The sequence below is a fragment of the Cervus elaphus genome, chromosome 5 (genome assembly GCF_910594005.1).
Source record: "Cervus elaphus chromosome 5, mCerEla1.1, whole genome shotgun sequence".
Classification (NCBI taxonomy): Eukaryota; Metazoa; Chordata; class Mammalia; order Artiodactyla; family Cervidae; genus Cervus; species Cervus elaphus.
In genome coordinates this window covers 53,312,969-53,333,431 of record NC_057819.1, presented here as the reverse complement: position 1 = coordinate 53,333,431, position 20,463 = coordinate 53,312,969, and the positions used below count along the sequence as shown (strand labels likewise).

At 41.8% G+C, this 20,463-nt stretch overlaps 1 protein-coding gene across 1 annotated transcript in view; it reads left to right on the top strand.

The window, feature by feature from the left end:
• The first annotated feature begins 2,764 nt into the window (after positions 1 to 2,764).
• The window catches only part of TBC1D9 (TBC1 domain family member 9), a 129,585-nt gene continuing 111,886 nt past the window's right edge, over positions 2,765 to 20,463 (top strand). Inside the window, exon 1 of the mRNA XM_043902480.1 lies at positions 2,765 to 2,894. Within this exon, the coding sequence (XP_043758415.1) occupies positions 2,765 to 2,894 (130 nt within the window). The remainder of the gene's footprint in view (positions 2,895 to 20,463) is intronic.

Genomic DNA, 20,463 nt, shown 5'->3' with positions numbered 1-20,463 from the left:
CTGGACAGAATGTGCTCTTAAGTCTTCAAAAAAAATAAAAAAAAAGAAAAAGAAAAAAAAGCCAGAAAATAGCTAAGGACTTAAATATTTTTCTTCCTTCCTCTTGGTGTTCAATCTTGTTCTCAAAGCAAATTTTTATAAATTTTTTTTTAATTATTAACTTTACATCTTAATCTTGGTGATGACAGAGATTTTGATATGTTTTGTTCACTTGTTATCCCTAGTGCCTAGAGTTGAGAAGACACTCAATAATTACACTTTGAATGAATCAGTGAATGAACACAAGAATTATATAAGTAAATAACACTTTAGTATCAATAGATAAAAAGTGCTAAACTAAGATCACACTGTAGGTCTAGGGTAGAGATGTCAAGCTACAACTTTGAGCGGTATGATAAGGACACTCTGAAAGATGGTATGAAGCACTGGGACTTCCCTGGTGGGCCAGTGGCTAAGACTCCATGCTCCCAATGCAGGGAGCCTGGGTTCAAGCCCTGGTTGTTGAACTAGATCCCACATGAAACAGCTAATAGAATGAAGGCACTTGGTGGTGGTTTTTAGTCGCTAAGTCCTGTCTGACTTTTTTGTGACCCCATGGATTGTAGCCTGCCAGGCCTCCCCATCTGTGGGATTTTCTAGGCACGAATACTGGTGTGGGTTACCATTTCCTACTCCACGGGATCTTCCTGACCCAGGGATCGAACCCGTGTGTCCTGCATTGGCAGGCAGATTCTTTACCACTGAGCCGCCAGGGAAGCCCATGAAAGCACTTAGTGGAGTTTTAAAATTGCTAATTTTAAACAAAAGAATATCTATGGAAGCACTTCAAAATATTGATATTACATAAATATAAGATTAATACAATTTTACACATGTATGATTTGCAATCTGATTGGTTCTTTAAAAATTTGGAATCAACTTTTATGACTGAGGTCACAATACCTTGACCAAAGGTGCCAAATGGCATTTTTGAGTCTGTGTTAAAGGTGTGACATTCCCACAAATGTCTAGCAGTCTAAATGCTTCCTAAAGAGGCAGAAGGTCAGTCAATGTGATAACCTAAAGGGAGACTTCTGCTTCTTGAGAGCCCACTGAGTAGGAAGTCAACAGGTGCAGAGGCAGTCTCATTAAAATGTCTGGGATGTGCCATTTGGCCATTTGCAGGAATTCAGCCGTCCAAGTGAGAGCTGCGTAGGTAAAAAATGTGAAGTCCACACAAGATAGCCTCATTTGAATGCTTTGCTCATTGGGAAAAGGAGAAGTCCCTAGTACTGTCCAACTTCCACAACAAAACAGAGCTTACTAAATTCCCATCACCCGTCAAGAGGAGACTCTTTGCTGAGCTATCTACAGATTTTCTAGGTGTAAAACAGAAGTGAAAAAAAGGTCATCAGATAGGTAGGTGGATCGGCTATGATCACTACAAAGAGAGTTGAAATGCCCAGGGAAAGCAAAATTGTCTAGAGATAACGATGGCCTGGTTTGTGTGTCTCTAATTACAATGATTCTTTTAAAAATTTTAAATCCATTCATTAAATGTGGATAAATCCTTTAATCCTGCCATATCCGGTCCTCGAAGCGCCAAACGCTTCATATAAGGACAGCTGTGGGGTGAATCAGTTGCTCTAAGCTTTGGGGCTGCTTCCAACTTCGCTATTTGCTCAAGCCCTACAGGTCAAGGAAAGAAGTGATGTAATGCACTTAGCTGGGCTATTTTAATTACAATGGAATGGAGTGGGGGCGGAGCTACAGGCGGTGACAAGTTTGGCGCATGACTTGCCTAGGGATGCAGGAAACAAAAACACCAGCAACCATTGGCTGCGTCCACTTCCGACCTCTGTCTCCAGCTCCAAGTCTGGAAGCTTGAAACACATTTCTCGGGAAGAGGGGTGGCGCCAGCTTACAGATCGTCAACCATAAACACACACACACACACGGCGCGCGCGCACACACGCCCCACGGAGGCTGGCAGCGTCCTCGCTGCTGGGATGGGCGTGGGGCCGAGTGCTCGCCACCCGGTCCCCAGAAGGTTCGCCCGAAGCCAGCTGCAGCGGCCTGGTTCGGCTCGCCGGGCCCGCGGAGGACTCGCGTCCGCGGAAGCTGGTGTCGCCGGGGCTCGCTCCTAGCGAGCCGCGCTGTCGTCATTCATTCGCAGTGTCCGGAGCGCCCTTCCAGCCGGGAGCTGGGCTTCGCCGAGGGTGCGAGCCGCCCCCAGGCGGAGTGTTCTCGCGCCGTGCCCTGGAGGGCTCTGAGCGGCTGGAGACGCAGGCGGCCGGGACCCTGGGTGGGCGCTGCGGGAGCAGCCGCACCCCAGCCCAGCTCCGCCCGACCCGCGGGGCAGGATCAGCGCGAGTCGCCCGCAGCCCAGCCAGCTGCCGAGCCGGATCCCGCGGCTGAGCCACACCACTTCCTCCTCCTCCCGCTCTCCTTCCCCCTCCTCTCGCTCCTCCCGCTGCCGTGGGCCCCGACCCGGCGGCGGAGCCAAGGGGCCCGGGAGTCTGCGGCCGCGGGCTCGCGGGGGGCGGCGGCGCCGCGGAGAGGATGCTGCTCGCGGCGCCCGAGTCCTCGCCGTCCTCCCCGGCCGCCCGCGGGGGCTTCGCTGTGGCCCGGGCCCCGCCGGCCGCCCCCTGGTGAAGTCGCTCTCCGCCGCCGCACCTAGCTGGCGGGCAGGCGGGCGGGCGCGCGTGTGCCCGGGGCTGCGCGCCGGTGCGTGCCGGACCCGACCCGCCGCCCCATTGTAAGGGAGCCCGCGGCGCCAGGGAACATGTGGGTGAACCCCGAAGAGGTGCTGCTGGCCAACGCGCTGTGGATCACCGAGAGAGCCAACCCTTACTTCATCCTGCAGCGGAGGAAGGGGCACTCGGGCGATGGAGGCGGCGGCGGCGGACTGGCGGGTAAGGACCTGCGGCCGGTCCCTGCGGGTGGGGGGCCGGGAGCGCTGCGGCGCCGCCCGCGGTCCTGGGCTGCGGGCACCCGAGACGCCGCCCTGTCCCTAGGGGCTGGGCCGCCCGCCCCGCTTTGCTGCGTGGAAAACATCAGGAGTCGTCATATTCAGACTGAATGAGGTGCTGTTTTTTGCTAACCCTGTCGGGCGACGGGGCCCTTCGTGTACCGGGCGCCCGGTCAGTGGGTGATGTTGATGAGAATGGAGATGAGAGAGTCTGGGGTGAGGGGAGCATCAGTGCTTAGGAACTGAATGCTGTACTTCCCGAATGGGCAGGAGAGGTGAAGGGCAGTTAATTTTTGCTTCATTCTCTTTATTGGTAATGGCAGGATCAGGTATAAAATGCTCTTTTGTTTTCAGGGAAGCAATCAGTAAAGAGCTGGTGTGGTCATTTCCTATGTTAGTTATGACTGAAGAGAAAAGGAAAAAGGGAGGAAAAAGGAATATTGTTGTTGCACCTAATTAGGCATAACAAAGCAAGTTATCTGGTTGTAAAGTAATTAGAAATGTAACTGCATTTTAACTGTTTTAACTCAATCACTTCCCCAAACCCCCTCACGAGGTATTTTATATTGTGACTAGTACTAAAACCATGCCACCTCATTCCAGTTTGTAAAACCAGACCCCTACCACCCTATCCCAAGACATCAGAAAGGTCTTCCTTTACTATCTTGGGTGGCGGGAGATGACAGATAATCCTGAACTCACACTGTACTAGAGAAATGGGACCCTGCCCTCTCTCTGTTGGTTTGAATGAACAGAATAGGGATATTTTTTACAGTGAAAAAGTTAGCAGAAAAAACAGGAGAGTATTGCAGAAAAGAGATGAACCTTGATCTCTTCAGAATTCAGAATACATCCCCCACTTGGAGCTTGTAAATTGTTGCTTTCCAAAATGCCTTACTATAAACTAAAAATTCTTGACATAGTATGTATTTAGTTGTGATTCCGCTGTACGAACTGGTTTTCTCAAGATTGAAATTCAAGGGTCACACTGGACCGTAGCTACTGGTTTGAAAGACCTTGCTAATGCATCAGGTCACCTCTAGGTAATCTGATTTTTCTGCACTTTTTCTGCCATAAAAGAAGGGAATCTGCAGAGCTCCAGATTGTGTTCCAGAAATTCTGACTAGTGTCCTAGAATCAGAAGTTTCCAGTTCATTTTGTAGAAGTTGTTTAACTATATGTATTAATATGAAACTTGCATATTTAATATTGGTATCAGCCCAGATTGGCCTTTAAGTCTAAAGCAGCAATGTAGAGTAGATAGTTTATTGTATTAACATTTCCAGCCTGGAGATAATTCTTCTCACACCATGAGCTACTGAGTATTTGTTTTCTAGAGTCATTTGCAATAGGTTATAAAAAATAAGGTGCAAAGCCTTCCTTTTCTTTAAGAGTTTGTTTTTGATGTGGACCATTTGAAAAGTCTTTATTGGATTTGTTGCAGTATTGTTTTCGTTTTGTGTTTTGGTGTTTTGGCCTGAAGGCTTGTGGGGTCTTAGCTCCCCTATCAAGGATTGGAAGGCAAAGTCCCAATCATTGGGCCACCAGGAAAGTCCCTAAATCTTTCCCCAGTTAACGTTTTTATTGTGTTCCCACTAACTCCCACTAACTCAATCCACTCTCATCATTGATGACTTATTACAGATAGATAAACTTGTCTTCTTAATTGAAAAATTATACCTGTTAACAGTTATTGCTAGAATAATTGAAATAATTGAAATCAGTAAAAATATTCCTGTCAATAAAGGTTATTTTCAACCAACATAGGAAAAATGTTTCCCCAGATAAATTGGTGCCATATCAAATGAAGCAAGGACATTTTAGAAATCCTTGTATAATGCATAGTATTCCATTTCTAATGTGGGCTCACGCATGCATTTATTAACTCACCGTATCATTTAAAACATTGGTTAGTCACTTCTGAAGTACCAGTGTCATGAAGCTCACAGCCTATTGGGAGAAGACAGATGCTGAGAAAATTATCCTATAAATTAATATAAAATCACCACTGTCTTAGCAGAAAATGATCTAACCTAGTTCAAATGAAGAGAGTTTAGTGAAAAGGCATCTTAGATGGAGGCAGGGTTACCAAACCAGTGAAAGGCACAGAGAAGGTGGCAGGAATGATATTGCTGGAGGCCAAGTGAACCCAAGCCAGGCAGGAACAGTTTGGGCCTCCAGAGAAACTGCCACCCCTAAGAACAGAGACCCCAGCAAAAAGGGGGTGTGGAGGACATGTCCAGCTTCTCTCTTCTCCCTGCCTCCAAGTTTCTGCCGTTGCCTCTCCTGTGGGACCCAAGAGAAACTGGCTGGATGGGCTGTCCTGGTGATCTAGTATCGAGGACTCAGCCTCCCAGGAATGGATCTGGGAGATAGGTGCAAACTGAGAATGACGAGCGCTGAAGTCCAAGGAGAGGAATACCATGTAGGTTACCCCTTTCCTGGTGGGAGTGGGAGGAAGGAGAGGTTCCTGTAGAAATGACACTGGGGCTGAGACCTGAAGAAAGAAAATCAGCCTGTGAGGAGAGGAAGGAAGAGCAAGTGTTGGGTATCAGTTATCGGAGATGTTCCGGAAGATCTCAGGACCCTTATGTAATGTGCGTTATCTGGACCAGTGCTGATCAAATGCATGATGGATGAGTAGGGAACCTGAACTAGTCAGAAGTGCTCAGTGGTCCAGGGTGCTTGGTAAGATGTTGGCACTCAAGCTATAAAAAATAATGGGCCACAGTGAGGATACTCCCCTTCCCCCTTAAGAGTATTCTCTTTTTGATTCCAAACAATATACATAGGTATTGACATAATGAGTTTTTTTTTTAGATTGTAGATACATTTGATTTATTAATGCCCTTTAACTGAAATTTCTGGAGAAGGAAGTGGCAACCCACTCCAGTATTCTTGCCTGGAGAATCCCAAGGACAGAGTAGCCTGGTGGGCTGCCATCTTTAGGGTCGCACAGAGTGAAGCGACTTAGCAGCAGCAACTGGAATTTCATACACATATATGCACAAAATAGAAATGCAGAGTACAGTGACTTATCACAAGTAACACCTTGTAACCACCACCAGGATAAAAAATGGAACACTGCAATGCCTCAGAATTCCCCTATGTGGCCTTCTCCCAATCACTGCTCATCATCAACCGAAGGTAAAAAAACAAACGAACAAAAACCTATCTTGATGTTTTTTTGGTAAACACTTCTTCCTTTTTCTTTATTGTTTTTGTGACAAAGAGCCTATCTGTAAATACAATGTTTTGGTTTTGCTTGTCTTTTTTGATCAAGGAATGAATGGCCTCATGGATTATGTATTGACATGTGTCTAGATTCTCTGTGACTGGAATTCATTTCCCCACGATGTGTGGAAAACTGTTAGCCAAATTTATCAACTGTTCTGTTGAAGGACCTTGGATGGTTATTTAGGGTCTGTGGGTAAGGTGGCTGTTGTCATTCTGCTGCACAACAGGCCAGTTAACCAAGAGATGAGGTGTTGAGGCAAGGAAAACAACTTTATTCAGAAACATGGCTGACAGACAAGATGGCAGACTAATGTCTCAAGATAAACATCTTGTTGGGGTCTGGAATCCAGTTCTTTTCTAGGACAGAGAAGGGAAGGAAGTAAAGACTATTATCTTGCAAGTATCTCCTGGAATGGCCAACCTCAGGGAGGGGATGTATTAATCTCTTTAGGCAGAGCCACAGGGCTTCCTGAAGCAGGTCATTATGTATGATTATAATGACAAAAGCAATGAAAAGCAAAGGTTATAGTCAAAGAGACAGATCCATCATGGAGTCCTAAATGGCTCTTCCTTGGAGCAATTCTTGTTTGTGTTTTTTGGTGCCTGTGGACATGCATCCAGGGGAGGAATTTTTAGCTTGTAGATTATGTGCCTCATCAACTTTAATGGATGATACCAAACTGTTTTCCAAAGTAGTTGTACCAACATACTCCCACCCACAGCAAATGGGAATTTTCCCTTGCTCCTTATCCTTGCCAACACTGTCAGTCTTTGTAAGTTTAGCCTCTGTGGTGATTTTGCAGCAATGTCACATTGTGGAGTTAATTTGCTTTTTCCTTACTGATGAGATTGAGCACCTTCTCATTTTGTGATATGAGTGTTCAGGTCTCTTGACCACTTTGCATTTGGGTTGTTTGGGTTTTTTTCTTACTGATTTGTAGGTATTTTAAAATATATTCTGAACATGAGCTCATTGTTGGCTGTGCTTGTGGCACAGTCTTCGTTCAGTTGCTTGCCCATTCATCCTTGAGGATGAAAAGATGTTCCTAATTTTAAAAAACCAAGTCCTTAATAGTCTTTTTTTTCTTTATGGTTAGTGTTTTATTGTGTCCTGTTCAGTAAGTCTTTTCTTACTCTGAGGTTATAAACATAGACTTCTACATTATCTTCTAGAAACTTTTCAGGTGTTTTTTGTTTTTTCTTTTCTGGCTGTAACCATGTTCATGGGGAACTTCCCCAACCAGGACTCAAACCTGCAGCGCTTGCTGTGGAAGCGCAAAGCTCAGAGTTTTAATGAGTGGGCAACTACGGAAGTCCAAAGCTTTTCTGTTTTAACCCCCATTTTTTATTTACCCCCAACTTTATTCACTGGGAATGAACTTTTGCATACTGTGTGAGATAGGGTTAAAGTTTTAATTTAAGGAGTATTATGGACATCCAGTTGGCCCAGCATGATTTACTGTCCATTCTGTTCTCAGTCTCTTCTTACTCGATTGCCCCTGTGGGGCTACTGTGTTTGTAAATCAAGTGCTCCAATATGTGTTTGGGCTCTCTAGTCCATTTTTTCTGTTTGTAGGAATATTTTTGCACCAATAGCACACTGCAGTTTTATAACAGGAGTTTATATTCATTAGACCAAGTCCTCTTATCTTGTTCTTTAAGAGTTTCTTGGGTATTCTCTTTTACATTTACAGAACATTTTGGAATCAGCTACTAAGTTCCACCAAAACAGAACAACAGCCACAACAAAAACTTACACTGTTGTGATCTTGACTGAGATTGCATTGTTTATAAATAAATGGGCAAAATTAATATCTTCATAATATTGAATCTCCTGGTCCATGAACATGGTATTTTCCTCCCATTTATTTAGATCTTTCAAAATTTCTTTCAAAGACATTTCATAGTTTTCTCTAAAGGTCTTTCACACCTTGTATTAGATTTGTTACTAGATATTTTTTACTCTGCTCTATATTGTTTCTTTTTAAATTTTTTTCTAAGTTCTTTGCTAACCTATAGAAATATATCTATCTATCTATCTATCTATCTATATATATATATTTAATTGACTTTGTATCCAGAACCTAGCTAATTTATGAAATTAATTCTAGTTATATATATATATGTATGTATGTAACTATGTGGGAAATGGCAACCGGCTTCAGTGTTCTTGCTTGGACAATCCCATGGACAGAAGAGCCTGGTGGGCCAAGAGCCATGGGTTTGCCAAGAGTTGATACAACTGAGCGACTAAGCATGAATGCATATATATGTATGCATATATATGCTAAATACATGCATATATATTCAGATTATTTTCCCTTATCGATTATTGCAAGATATTGAGTGTAGTTCCCTGTGTTATACAGTAGGTCCTTGTTGACTATTTATTTTAGATTTAGTAGTATGTATATGTTAATCCCAAACTGCCCCCTGCCTTTCACTTTAGTAACCATAAGTTTGTTTTTGCTGTGAGTCTGTTTCTGCTTGTAGATAAGTTCATTTGTGTCATTTTTTGGGATTTTGCATATAAGTGATATCATGTGATATTTTTCTTTTTCTGTCTTCACATAGTATGATAACCCATACATACATCCATGTTGCTGCAATTGGAATTATTTCATTCTTTTTTTTGGTTTAGTAATAGTCCATTGTATATATATGTCACATCTTGTTTATTCATTCATCTGTCAGAGGACATTCAGGCTGCTTCCATGTTTTGGCTATTGTAAATAGTGCTGCAGTGAACACTGGGGTGCATGTTATCTTTTCAAATTATAGTTTTCTTTGGATATATGCCCAAGAGTGGTTTTGCTGGATCATATGGTAACTCTTTATTTATTTAAGGAATCTCTGTACTGTTTTTCATAATGCTACATCAGTTTTTCTTTTTTCTTTTTTTCCTTTATTTTTATTAGTTGGAGGCTAATTACTTCACAACATTGCAGTGGGTTTTGTCATACATTGACATGAATCAGCCATGGAGTTACATGTATTCCCCATCCCGATCCCCCCTCCCACCTCCCTCCAGTTTTTCTTTTCATTCAAAGGGAGTTCTTATCCTTAGTTTGCCAAAAGTTTTTAGTTATATGTGGATGCTGAATTGTTTCAAATGCTTTTCTATATATATTAAGGTAATCATTTGATTTTTCTTTTTTATTCTGTTAGTGTGTTGACTTTTTTACTGATTTTCAGATGTTAAGTCAAACTTGCATATATAAAATAATCCAACATGGCTATGATGTTATTTTTTATATGTTCATTAATATCACTTGCTAATCTTTTATTTAGAATTTTTGCATCCTAATAAGTTAGTAGAATAGTCCTATAATTTTTCTTTTTCTTAACATCCTAGTCAAATTTTGGTAGCAAGTTATACTGACCTTAAAAGTAAGTTGTGGAGTTCTGGAAGAATTTTCGTGATAGTAGTATTATTTCACCTTGACATATTTGGCAAAAATTACAGGTGAAGTTGTCTGGCCTTGAAGTGTCCTTTTTGGGTTTGTTGAATGGTATTATAGCATTCAGATGTTTAAAATGTTTTCTTTTACTGTCAATTTTATAAGTTTATTTCTTATAATTTTTCATCCTAGATCTTCAACTATATTGGCATAAGTTTGTTAAAGATATTCTCATGTTTTTAATGTCTGTAGGATGTACAGTAATAGCCTCCTTTTTTATTCTTGACATTGGTTATTTATGCCTTCGTTCTTAATCTGTCTTTCTGGTTATTGGTGCCTTCTTTCTTAATCTTTCTGGGAATTTATCAATTTTGTCTTTTTGTAAAGAATCAACTTCTAGACCTGTTGATCTTTTTTGTTTACATTTATTTTCTACTTCATTAATATCTGTCATTTATTATTCTTTCTGTTTCCTTTGGGTATATATTATTATTTTCTAGTTTTTGAAAATGATATTAGTTAATTGATATTCAGTCTTGTTTTCTAATATATACATTTTAGATAATTTTCCTTCTAAGCATGGCTTCACCTGCATTGACTTCAGTGCTTTGAAACTTAGTAAGATTTGTTTTATTCCCTGCTGATGGTCAGTTTTTGTAAATGTTACGTGTTGTGCTTGAGAAGAATAATGTGTTGTGCTTGAGAAGAATAATGTGTCCTGCAGTTGCTGGATAATTGCTCTCTTTATTCTGTTGGCCAGCTTTGCTGCTTGTGCTTGGGCTTCCCTGGTGGCTCAGCTGGTAAAGAATCCGCTTGCAGTGTGGGAGACTTGGGCTCGACCTGGTTGGGAAGATGGCTGGTATATATGGACCGTATAGTCCATGGGATCTCAAAGTCAGACACAACTGAGCTGCTGTGTTCAGTTCTTCTACTGTAATCATGGTTTTACCATTTGTCCTTGTGGTATACTTCCAATTTTTGCTTTTTGTGTCTTAAGACTTTTTCTTTAGGACTGTATACATTTATAATTGTATATTTCTGGTGGATTGAACATTTTATCATTAGGGAGTGTTTGTCTATATCTCCAGAATTGCTTTTTGCTTTATCATTATAGTTAACGAGAGATTGATTTGGCTTATGTTTATATAGTTATCTTTTTCATATTTTTACTTTCAGCCTTTCCATAGCCATTTATTTTAGATGTCCTTTATAAGTAGTAGATGTTTATTTCTTTTTCTTAATCCAGTTTGAAAATCTTCACCTTAATTGGATTATTTAGTCAAAGTATTAATACATGTGACTTGGGTTTTAATTATCTTATTTCAGTTCAGTCGCTCAGTCGTGTCCAACTCTTTGCGACCCCATGAACTGCAGCACACCAGGCCTCCCTGTCCATCACCAACTCCCGGAGTTTACTCAAACTCATGTCCACTGAGTTGGTGATGCCATCCAACCATCTCATGCTCTGTCGTCCCCTTCTCCTCCCACCTTCAATCTTTCCCAGCATCAGGGTCTTTTCCAGTGAGTCAGCTCTTCACATCAGGTGGCCCAAGTATTGGAGTTTCAGCTTCAGCATCAGTCCTTCCAATGAACACCCAGGACTGATCTCCTTTAGGATGGACTGGTTGGATCTCCTTGCAGTCCAAGGGACTGTCAAGAGTCTTCTCCGACACCACAGTTCAAAAGCATCAATTCTTCGTCGCTCAGCTTTCTTTATAGTCCAACTCTCATCCATACATGACTACCGGAAAAACCATGGCTTTGACTAGATGGGCCTTTGTTGGCAAAGTAATGTCTCTGCTTTCTAATAAGCTGTCTAGGTTGGTCATAACTTTCCTTCCAAGGAGCGTCTTTTAATTTCATGGCTGCAGTCACCATCTGCAGTGATTAAATGCTTTCTATTTTTTCTGTCTGCTCAGTGTTCTTTTTTGCCTTCCTTCCTTGCCTTTTGGTAGAATATGGGTTTTTATTTTGTTCTTTTTAAAAATTATTTATTTATTTGACTCCATCTGTTGGCATGTGAACTCTTAGTTGGGGCATGTGTGATCTAGTTTCTTGACCAGGGATTGAACCCAGGTCCTCTGCATTGGGAGCGTGCAGTCTTAGCCTCTGGACCACCAGGGAAGTCCCATTTTGTTTTGTTTTATATATTTTTTTAATGCTTACATTTTGAAGCCTCTGTTAGAAGTTTTATATTCACTTCTCTATTCTTTTAGTGGTTACTCTGGAGATTATAATGCATTCTTGACTTAATATATATTGTTAACTGGTATTTTCACTTTATTAAACATTTTTTTAAATTGGCACTCTTAATCTTTTCCTGGATAATACAAGGACTTTGACGTCTTTAACTCCATTTAACCCCCCATTCCTCAATTTATATGCCATTGTTGTAATGTATTTTATTTTTTATATATTTTCAACACAAGAACATATTACTACTTTTTAAAGTCTGTATTCAGTTAGACTTCTGCATATGTTTACCATTTTTGTTGTTCTTTCCTCTTTTCTGTACTTTTTTTGGAATCATTTTTATGCTGCCTGAAAAACATGCTTTACTCTTCCCTTAGTGAGAGTCTACTGGTGACAGATTCTCTCAGTTTTTTTTATAGCTGAAAATATATTCATTATGCTTTCATTCTTAAAGTACATTTCTGGTTTAAATGGTTGGCAGTTAATTCTTTAAAACTTGGTTAAGATACTGTTACCTTGTCTTCTGATTTGTCTTTTCTTTTTCTGGAAAAGTAAACTGTCACTCTGATGATTGCTTCTTTGTAAGAATATGTCTTTTTCTCCAGCTGCTTTTATAGTTTTCACTTTGACCATGGTTTTCTACAGTTTTGATAGGATCCAGCTATTTGTTGATTTTTAAAAAACACTGCATGAGGTGGTAGGACTTCTTTGATCCATCGTTATTAGCTTTGTAAACTTCATCCGCTGCCTCTTCAAATATTGCTTTCCCCCTGTTCTCTTACATGTATGTTAGACATCAATGTATCCTCTGTGTCTGTTACTTTCTGAATTTTACTTGGTTCATTTTGGTTATTTTCTTCTGCTCTATGTTCCAATTCACTGTCTGTTTAACTGTATTTAATCTGTTAAGCCTACCCATTCATTAAAGTTTCTGTGAGCTGCAGTATCTTGAGCCCATGTAGGTCTGTTCTGTTGCCTGTCATTTCTTCTAATTTTCATTCGTGCTGTTATGCCTGGTTACTTTTCATTATGTACTGGACATTGTACTCTTTGCAGAAGTAATCTGAAATAGAAGGTGGTGTAAGAGAGAATTTTTTTCTTCCAGTTGCAAACCAAAATAACTATTTTTAGGTGTTGCTGTATTTCAAAAGTGAACTCTAACCTGGAGAGTTTTGCCTACTTAAGATACGCATTTATGATTAGGTTGTAGAACTCCAAGGTCTCAACCCAAAGAGAGCATCATTACTTTCCCAACTTTTTGCTGGTTCTGATCGCTTTCTTTGTCTTCCCAGTCTCTAATTCTGCGTGAAAGTGAAAGCGTTAGTCTTTCAGTCTTGTCCAACTCTTTGCAATCCCACGGATTGTAGCCCATCAGGGTCCCCTGACCATGGAATTCTCCAGGCAAGAACACCGAAATGGGTAGCCATGCCCTTTCCCAGGGCATCTTCCTGACCCAGGAGTTGAACCTGAGTCTCTCGCATTGCAGATGGATTCTTTACCATCTGAGTCACCAGGGAAGCTACTAAATTCTGCTAAAAGCACATCCAGATTCTCAGCCACTCAGAAGCCCCTTTGGGAAGAAGCAAATAATAGTGCCTCCCCCCTCCCCCTGCCCCAACAAGTCAGGTTCTTGTCTCTGAGCTACTTTCCCAGGTGAAGTAATTTGTCTCTTTTCAATTCTTTGATATTTTTAAGTATATTTTTGTCCCATTTGTATAGCTGTCCTCAGTAGTGGGTTGTCATGCGAATTACCTTGCCTCCCAGTGTAAGGTGGTGCTACTATTATCTCCATTTTATAGAAAAGGAAAGTAAGGCATTAAAGAAACTGAGTGACTTGCCATGGGTCACACAGCTAATGAGTGGGGGCCTATTTATGTCTGGATCTTTCTTTATGAGACTAACTATAGTGATATAGATTGACTTTATTTTCCTCATTTGTCCCCCTTGAGAAGCTAGTAAAAGTGATTGACTGTACCTTCAGAAAAATGAAAACACTGAAAAATTTTACATGCAGTTTTAGGAGCTTATGGATCCCAGGTGAATTAGAATATAGGTGCTTCAAGTTAGAGGACGTCACCAAGAGATTGAGACAGCTTCTCATTACCCCACACCAAACATGTGATAGTCTCAGTTTCTCATTACCCAAAATTAAAAGCTGTTCTTTCAGAAATGTGTTGAGTACTGACTGTTTCCAAGGCTGAACTTTATAAAGGTACAAAAGAAAGAAAAGGCCAGTTTTCTTGCTGAGTCATTACTAACCTAGCGATCAAACTGGGATGAACAGATTCTGGAGAGCTAAGAACATAGGCATGGGGGTGATACGGGTGCAGACTGACTGTACCCCAGTGTTCTGATCTGAGATTAGCACTAGACTGGGAATTGGACTTTCTGCATCACATGGAGATCATTGCAACTAGGGAAACACATCATTTGATAAAGGGAGGCAATTAAGAAGCAGTAAACAGAATCTGCCTGCAACCCAGGAGACCCAGGTTTGATCCTTGGGTCGGGAAGATCCCCTGGAGAAGGGAGTGGTAATTCACTCCAGTATTCTTGGAGTGAGAATTCCGTGGCCTGAGGAGGCTGGCAGACTACAGTCCATTGGGTCACCAAGAGTCTGACACAGCTGAGCGACCAACACTTTCACGTTCAAACATAGAAAAAGCTCCCCCTTTCCTGCCTAAAGGTAGGAAATAAATTTTCTTTTTGCTAGAAATAGACTCTTATCAGCCCAGAGCTAGCACCAGAGGACTCTGCAAATAAACCTTGTTGAACACTTATCCTCCTAGTTAAAGAGTATAAGGATTAGCTCGCCCTAGTGGAACTATACCCCTAGTTCAAATCCCTTTGTCTTGCCAATTCTTCACAAATGTTTCTTTGTCTAAAAACTGTAAGAGCTTCCTTCTCTGGCCACTTCTTTGGATCTTCATTCTCTTGTGTAGGTTCTCATGTACATGTACAAATTTAATACAGTTTGCATGGTTTTCCCCTCTTAGTATGTCAGCTTTAATTTTTAGGTCCAGCCAGGGTGGAGGAAAACTTCCTTCCTAGTCAAAGAACTCACAGTAGTGAAGGAGAGATAACAAAGCAAATGTTCTAGAAGCCCTCACTAGTTAACAGATGCCTATTTTTAGGGTAAAATACTCATCTTGCCAGTTTGTAAGTATTAGCAAAGTTGCTCCTTGTTGCACTTAGCAATTAACGTTTTTCCTTGTAGATTATTATATGTAAAAGGCACTAAAGTGTGTTCGTGCCTAATGGAGCCTGATGTGACTGTGTGTTGGGGTGGGCAGTGGTCTGTAGCTGTGCATGCAATGGCTCAGTCACTTAATAAGCAAGTGCTGCTTACAAGAAGCATGGTTAGACAAAAGCAGATGTTGCTTGCTTGTTCCATGAATTCCTCCCCTCTGCTTATCACTTCAAGAGAATTTTGTCCAAGAATGATTTAGTCAGCCTTTCCAATTTGTCTTGAGACTTTACCTTTTTCTACAAAGCAGCTCTAAGAATGAATATGTGTAATGTGTGTAGGATTTGAGATGGCTTTTGACATCTGGGTGGTTTGTAAATGGATCTCCAAAAGAAGGGAAGAGAAAATGTACTCCAAGCTTTCCTTTCAGAAATTTGAGAGAATGAGGCTGACTTCCTTTTTTAGGGATATTGCGGTTATTTTCTTCTTTGGCATCATCACACACAGAGGTGTGCCTGTGTGTACGTGTGTGTTCCATTGTATCCGACTCTTTTGTGACCCCACGGACAGTAGCCGGCCAGGCGCCTCTGTCCATTGGATTCTCCAGGCAAGAATACTGGAGTGGGTTGCCATTTCCTCCTCCAGGGGATCTTCCCAACCCAGGGGTCCAGCGCACATCTCCTGCACTGGCAGGCAGATTCTTTACCACTGAGCCACCAGGGAAGCCTCATGTGCAGAGGGGACTCGTTTTATTATTTATTTTTTAAACTGGAGTATGTTTGATTTACAATGTTGCATTTCTGCTGTAGAGCAAATTGAATTAGTTTTTAGATTATTTTCCCATATAGGTCATTACAGAGTGTTGGGTAGAGTTCCCTGTGCTGTCCACAGGTCCTTTTTAGTTATCTATTTTATATATTATTGTTGTTGTTCATTTGCTAAGTCATGCTCGATTCTTTGTGACTCCGTGAACTGCAGCAACGCAGGCTTCCCTGTCTTTCCCTATTTCCCAAAATTTGCTTAATTCATGTCCATTGAGTTGGTGACGCCATGCAACCCCCTCTTCCTCTGTCGTCCCCTTCTTCTGCTTTCAGCCTTTCCCAGCATCGGGGTCTTTTCCAATGAGACAGCTCTTTGCATCAGGTGGCCAAAGTGGTGGAGCTTCAGCATCAGTCCTTTTAATGGATATTCAGGTTTTATTTTGTTTCGGATTGACTGGTTTGATCTCCTTGCTGTCCAAGGGACTTTCAAGAGTCTTCACACAGTTTCGAAAGCATCAGTTCTTAGGCACTCAGCCTTCTTGATCGTTCAACTCTCACATCCATACATGACTGCTAGAAAAACCATAGCTTTAACTATAAGGACCTTTGTTGGCAAAGAGATGTCTTTGCTTTTTAATATGCTGTCTAGGTTTGTCATAACTTTCCTTCCAAGGAGCAAGCCTCTTTTAATTTCACAGCTGTAGTTACCATCTGAAGTGATTTTGGAGTTCAAGAAAATAAAATTTGGAGTCCAGGAAAATAAAATCTGTCACTGCTTCCACTTTTTTCCCCATCTATTTGCCATGAAGTGATGGGACTGGTTGCCATGATCGCAGGTTTTTAAATGTTGAGTTTTAAGCCAGCTTTTTCACGCTCCTCTTTCATATCAAGAGGCTCTTTAGTTCCTCTTTGCTTTATGCCATTAGAGTGGTATCATTTGCATATCTGAGGTTATTGATAGTACTCCGGGCAATCTTGATTCCAGCTCATAATTCATCCAGTCTGCCATTTCGCATGATGTACTCTGCATAGACCTAAAACAAATAGGGTGGTGATATACAGCTTGCCGTACTCCTTTCCCAATTTGAAATCAGTCTGTTGTTTCATGTTCGGTTCTAACTGTTGTTTGTTGTCCTCCATACAGGTTTCTAAGGAGACAGGTAAGGTGGTCTGGTATTTCCCTCTCTTTAAGAATTTTCCATAGTTGGTTGTGATCTGTGCAAAGACTTTAGCGTAGTCAATGAAACAGAAGTAGATCTTTTTCTGGAATTCCCTTGCTTTTTCTATGATCCAACGGATGTTGGCAATTTGATCTCTGGTTTCTCTGTCTTTTCTAAATCCAGCTTGTATATCTGAAAGTCCTCAGTTCATGTACTGTTAAAGCCTAGCTTGAAGGATTTTGAGCATTACTTTGATAGCATGTGAGATGAGTGCAACTACGCGGCCATTTGAATATTCTTTGGTATTGCCTTTACTTTGGTTTGGAATGAAAACTGACTTTTTCCAGTCCTGTGGCCACTGCCGAGTTTTCCGAATTTGCTGACATATTGAGTGCAGCACTTTAGCAGCACCATCGTTTAGGATTTGAAACAGCTCAGCTGAAATTCCATCACCTCTGCTAGCTTTGTTCATACTAATGCTTTTGAAAGCCCACTTGGCTTCATGCTTAAGGTTGTCTGGCTCTAGGTGAGTGGCCACGTTATTATGGTTATCCAGGTCATTAAAACCTTTTTTGTGTAGTTCTTGTATGTATTTTTGCCACCTCTTTTTAATCTATTCTGCTTCTATTAGGTCCTTGCTGTTTCTGTCCTTTATTGTGTTCATCTTTGCATGAAATATTCCCTTGGTATCGGCAATTTTCCTGAAGAGATCTCCAGTCTTTCCCATTCTATTGTTTTTCTCTATCTCTTTGCATTATTCACTTAAGAAGGCTTTCTTATCTCTCCTTGCTATTCTCTGGAACTCTGCAATCGGTTGGGTATATCTTTCCCTTTCTCTTTTGCCTTTCACGTCTCTTTTTTTCACAGCTATTTGTAAGACCTCCTCAGACAACTACTTTGCCTTCTTGCATGTCTTTTTCTTGGGGATGGTTTTGATCACTGCCTCCTGTACAATGATATGAACCTCTGTCCCTAGTTCTTCAGGCATGTAGTATTTATATGTCAATCCCGATCTTTCCATTTATTCCTCCCCCTCCCTTCTCTACTCTCCCCCACCCTGTAACTATAGAATCATTTTATACATCTGTGACTCTGTCTCTGTTTTGTAAATAAGTGCATTTGTACCATTTTTATAGATTCTACATGTAAGTTTTATCCTATGATATTTGTACTTGTTTGTCTGACTTCACTCAGTGTGACCCTCTGTAGGTGAGGGCGCTGTGGCGTTGCAGCCTGATAGTTGAGAGGCATGTTTTATTCAGGGGGAATTTTTAGGACTTCAAACCTGGGAGGCGGTCTCTCTCAATCCAAAGAGAATAGCTTAGAGAGGCTAAGCAGAAAGCCAGATTATATAGAAGTTTTACAACAAGGGGCAGATGTCTGAATGTCAAAAAAGTATGACTAATTAAAGGAAAACCAGATATCTCAAGTTAAGGCATTTAGGGCTTTTCTTTGCATAGGAAGATGCAAGAGTTTGGTCTCACTGCAGTCTTTCCTTTGGTCTGCACCTCAGCTTTCTGGGGCCAGTTTCCTGTGTTCACATCCTGAGTTCCCTCAGAGCTCACCTTAGGGAGTGGACTCAGTCTGATGACTGCTAAATGGTAGGTTTTTCCAGTAGTCATGTGTGGATGTGAGAGTTGGACCGTAAAGAGAGCTGAGTGCCGAAGAATTGATGCTTTTGAACTGTGGAGAAGACTCATGAGTCCCTTGGACTGCAAGGAGATCAAACCAGTCAATCTTAAAGGAAATCAGTCCTGACTATTCATTGGAAGGACTGATGCTGAAGCTGAAACTGCAATACTTTGGCCACCTGATGTGAAGAACTGACTCATTGGGAAAGACCCTGACTCTGGGAAAGATTGAAGGCAAGAGGAAAAGGGGACGAAGGGTCGGACATGACCGAGTGACTGGACTGAACTGAAATGGTATTTATTATTTCCTTCAGGAGCTCCCTCAGGGCTCAGCAGCTCACCATCTGTGGTTGTGGCAGGTGCATTGGCTGATAACTGTGACATCCTTGTTTGCTGCTAAGGCAGGAAATACTCCATTTCTCAGGATCCACATTTTGAAGAGATCAGGTTTTAGATAGTGGAATGCTTCTCAGGCTTGCACACAAAAATGTGTTTTGCAATTTTGTCCAAGTCAGGAGTTTGTAGTTTGGGGCTGGGCAGGCAGTAATGCTGCCGGCTGTGGTGGGTACCACTTCGTGGTCTGGGTCTGGGTCTCAGAGACTGAAGCCCAGGGGAGCTGCCTGGCACCCTGAGTACACGGAATGCCACGGGCAAATTGGGAATCCCCCAAGCTTGCTTTTCTCACCATTTCTGCTGTGTTCTCTGCTCCCTCCCTGGGCTCTAGTCTTTTTCAGCCCTTCCTTCAGTAAGCACACATCCGGATTCAAAACTGGATTCACATCCCAGCCCCATCTGTTACCAAGTGATGTGATTCAGGAAGTGTCTCTTCCTTTCGGATTCCCGTATATAATATACTTAAACACCTTTCAGCATTGATGGTGATGATTCTGTGACATAAGTTACGGAGAATGCAGGAAACACAAGGCGCTCTTCATGGATAATGGCCCATCATTGTTCTCCGGGGCCACTGGCTCTGAGTAATTCACACTGATGTGTGAGCAACCCCTGTCCTGCAGTTAACAGAGAAATTGAGTAGGCCTGGCGTGCTGTAGTCCATGGAGTCGCAAAGAGTCGGACTCGACTGAGCGACTGAACAACAATAAAGCAAATGGCTATCTGTCCGATATTTAAGCAACTTAAAAACTTAAGTCAAAAATTAAGTCAATATTCAGGCTTTTGGGTGAAGGGAATTTTTGATCAGCAACTTTAAATCCTTCTACCTGCATGCCTTCCTCCTACCCTCCCTTCCTTCCTGGGGATGCACATTTTAAAAGCTCAGCCAGGAAACACAGATCTCTGTCTCCTGGCATCAGTGACTCTGCCTGGCAAACTGGAACCACTAGGGAGAGGTTGGAGGCAGGGGAGTAGCCACCTTTCCTATTTATCTCTCTCTCTCTCTCTATATATATATATATATATATATACACACACACACATATATATTTAAATTTTTTTAATTTTAAAAATGTCTGTATATAAAGATGTGTGGTTAATTAGTCATTCAGAGATTTGTAATTGAGAAATATCCTCAGTACGTAGTTGGTTTAACCAGAGAACCTATGAAGAAATCATTGACCCACTTTCCCTGTTGCTTGGTTTCTCTTTCCTGTCAGGCGAAGAGTTCAGAGGACAGGCCAGTCATTTTTCAAGTCATTCTGCAGTTGCCTCTGGCTTCTTGTTTGCTCCAAATGGCATTTCACAATGGGCTGTTGATTACTTACACTTGCTTTCAGGGAGCCAGTGTTCTCTGGCTGTGGGATCCAATCAAGAGATCCATTAAGGTCCTCCTGACTCTCCACAGGAGATCAGGATTGTAAACTGTCATTGGGGTGAATCAAATCTTCTCCTTACTTTCTGTTTGGGACCGAGGAGAGGTGAATAGCCATCCAGCCCCTCTGAGGTGAGGTCTGTAAAGTGCACGCATGCCCACCTTCCAGCTCCAT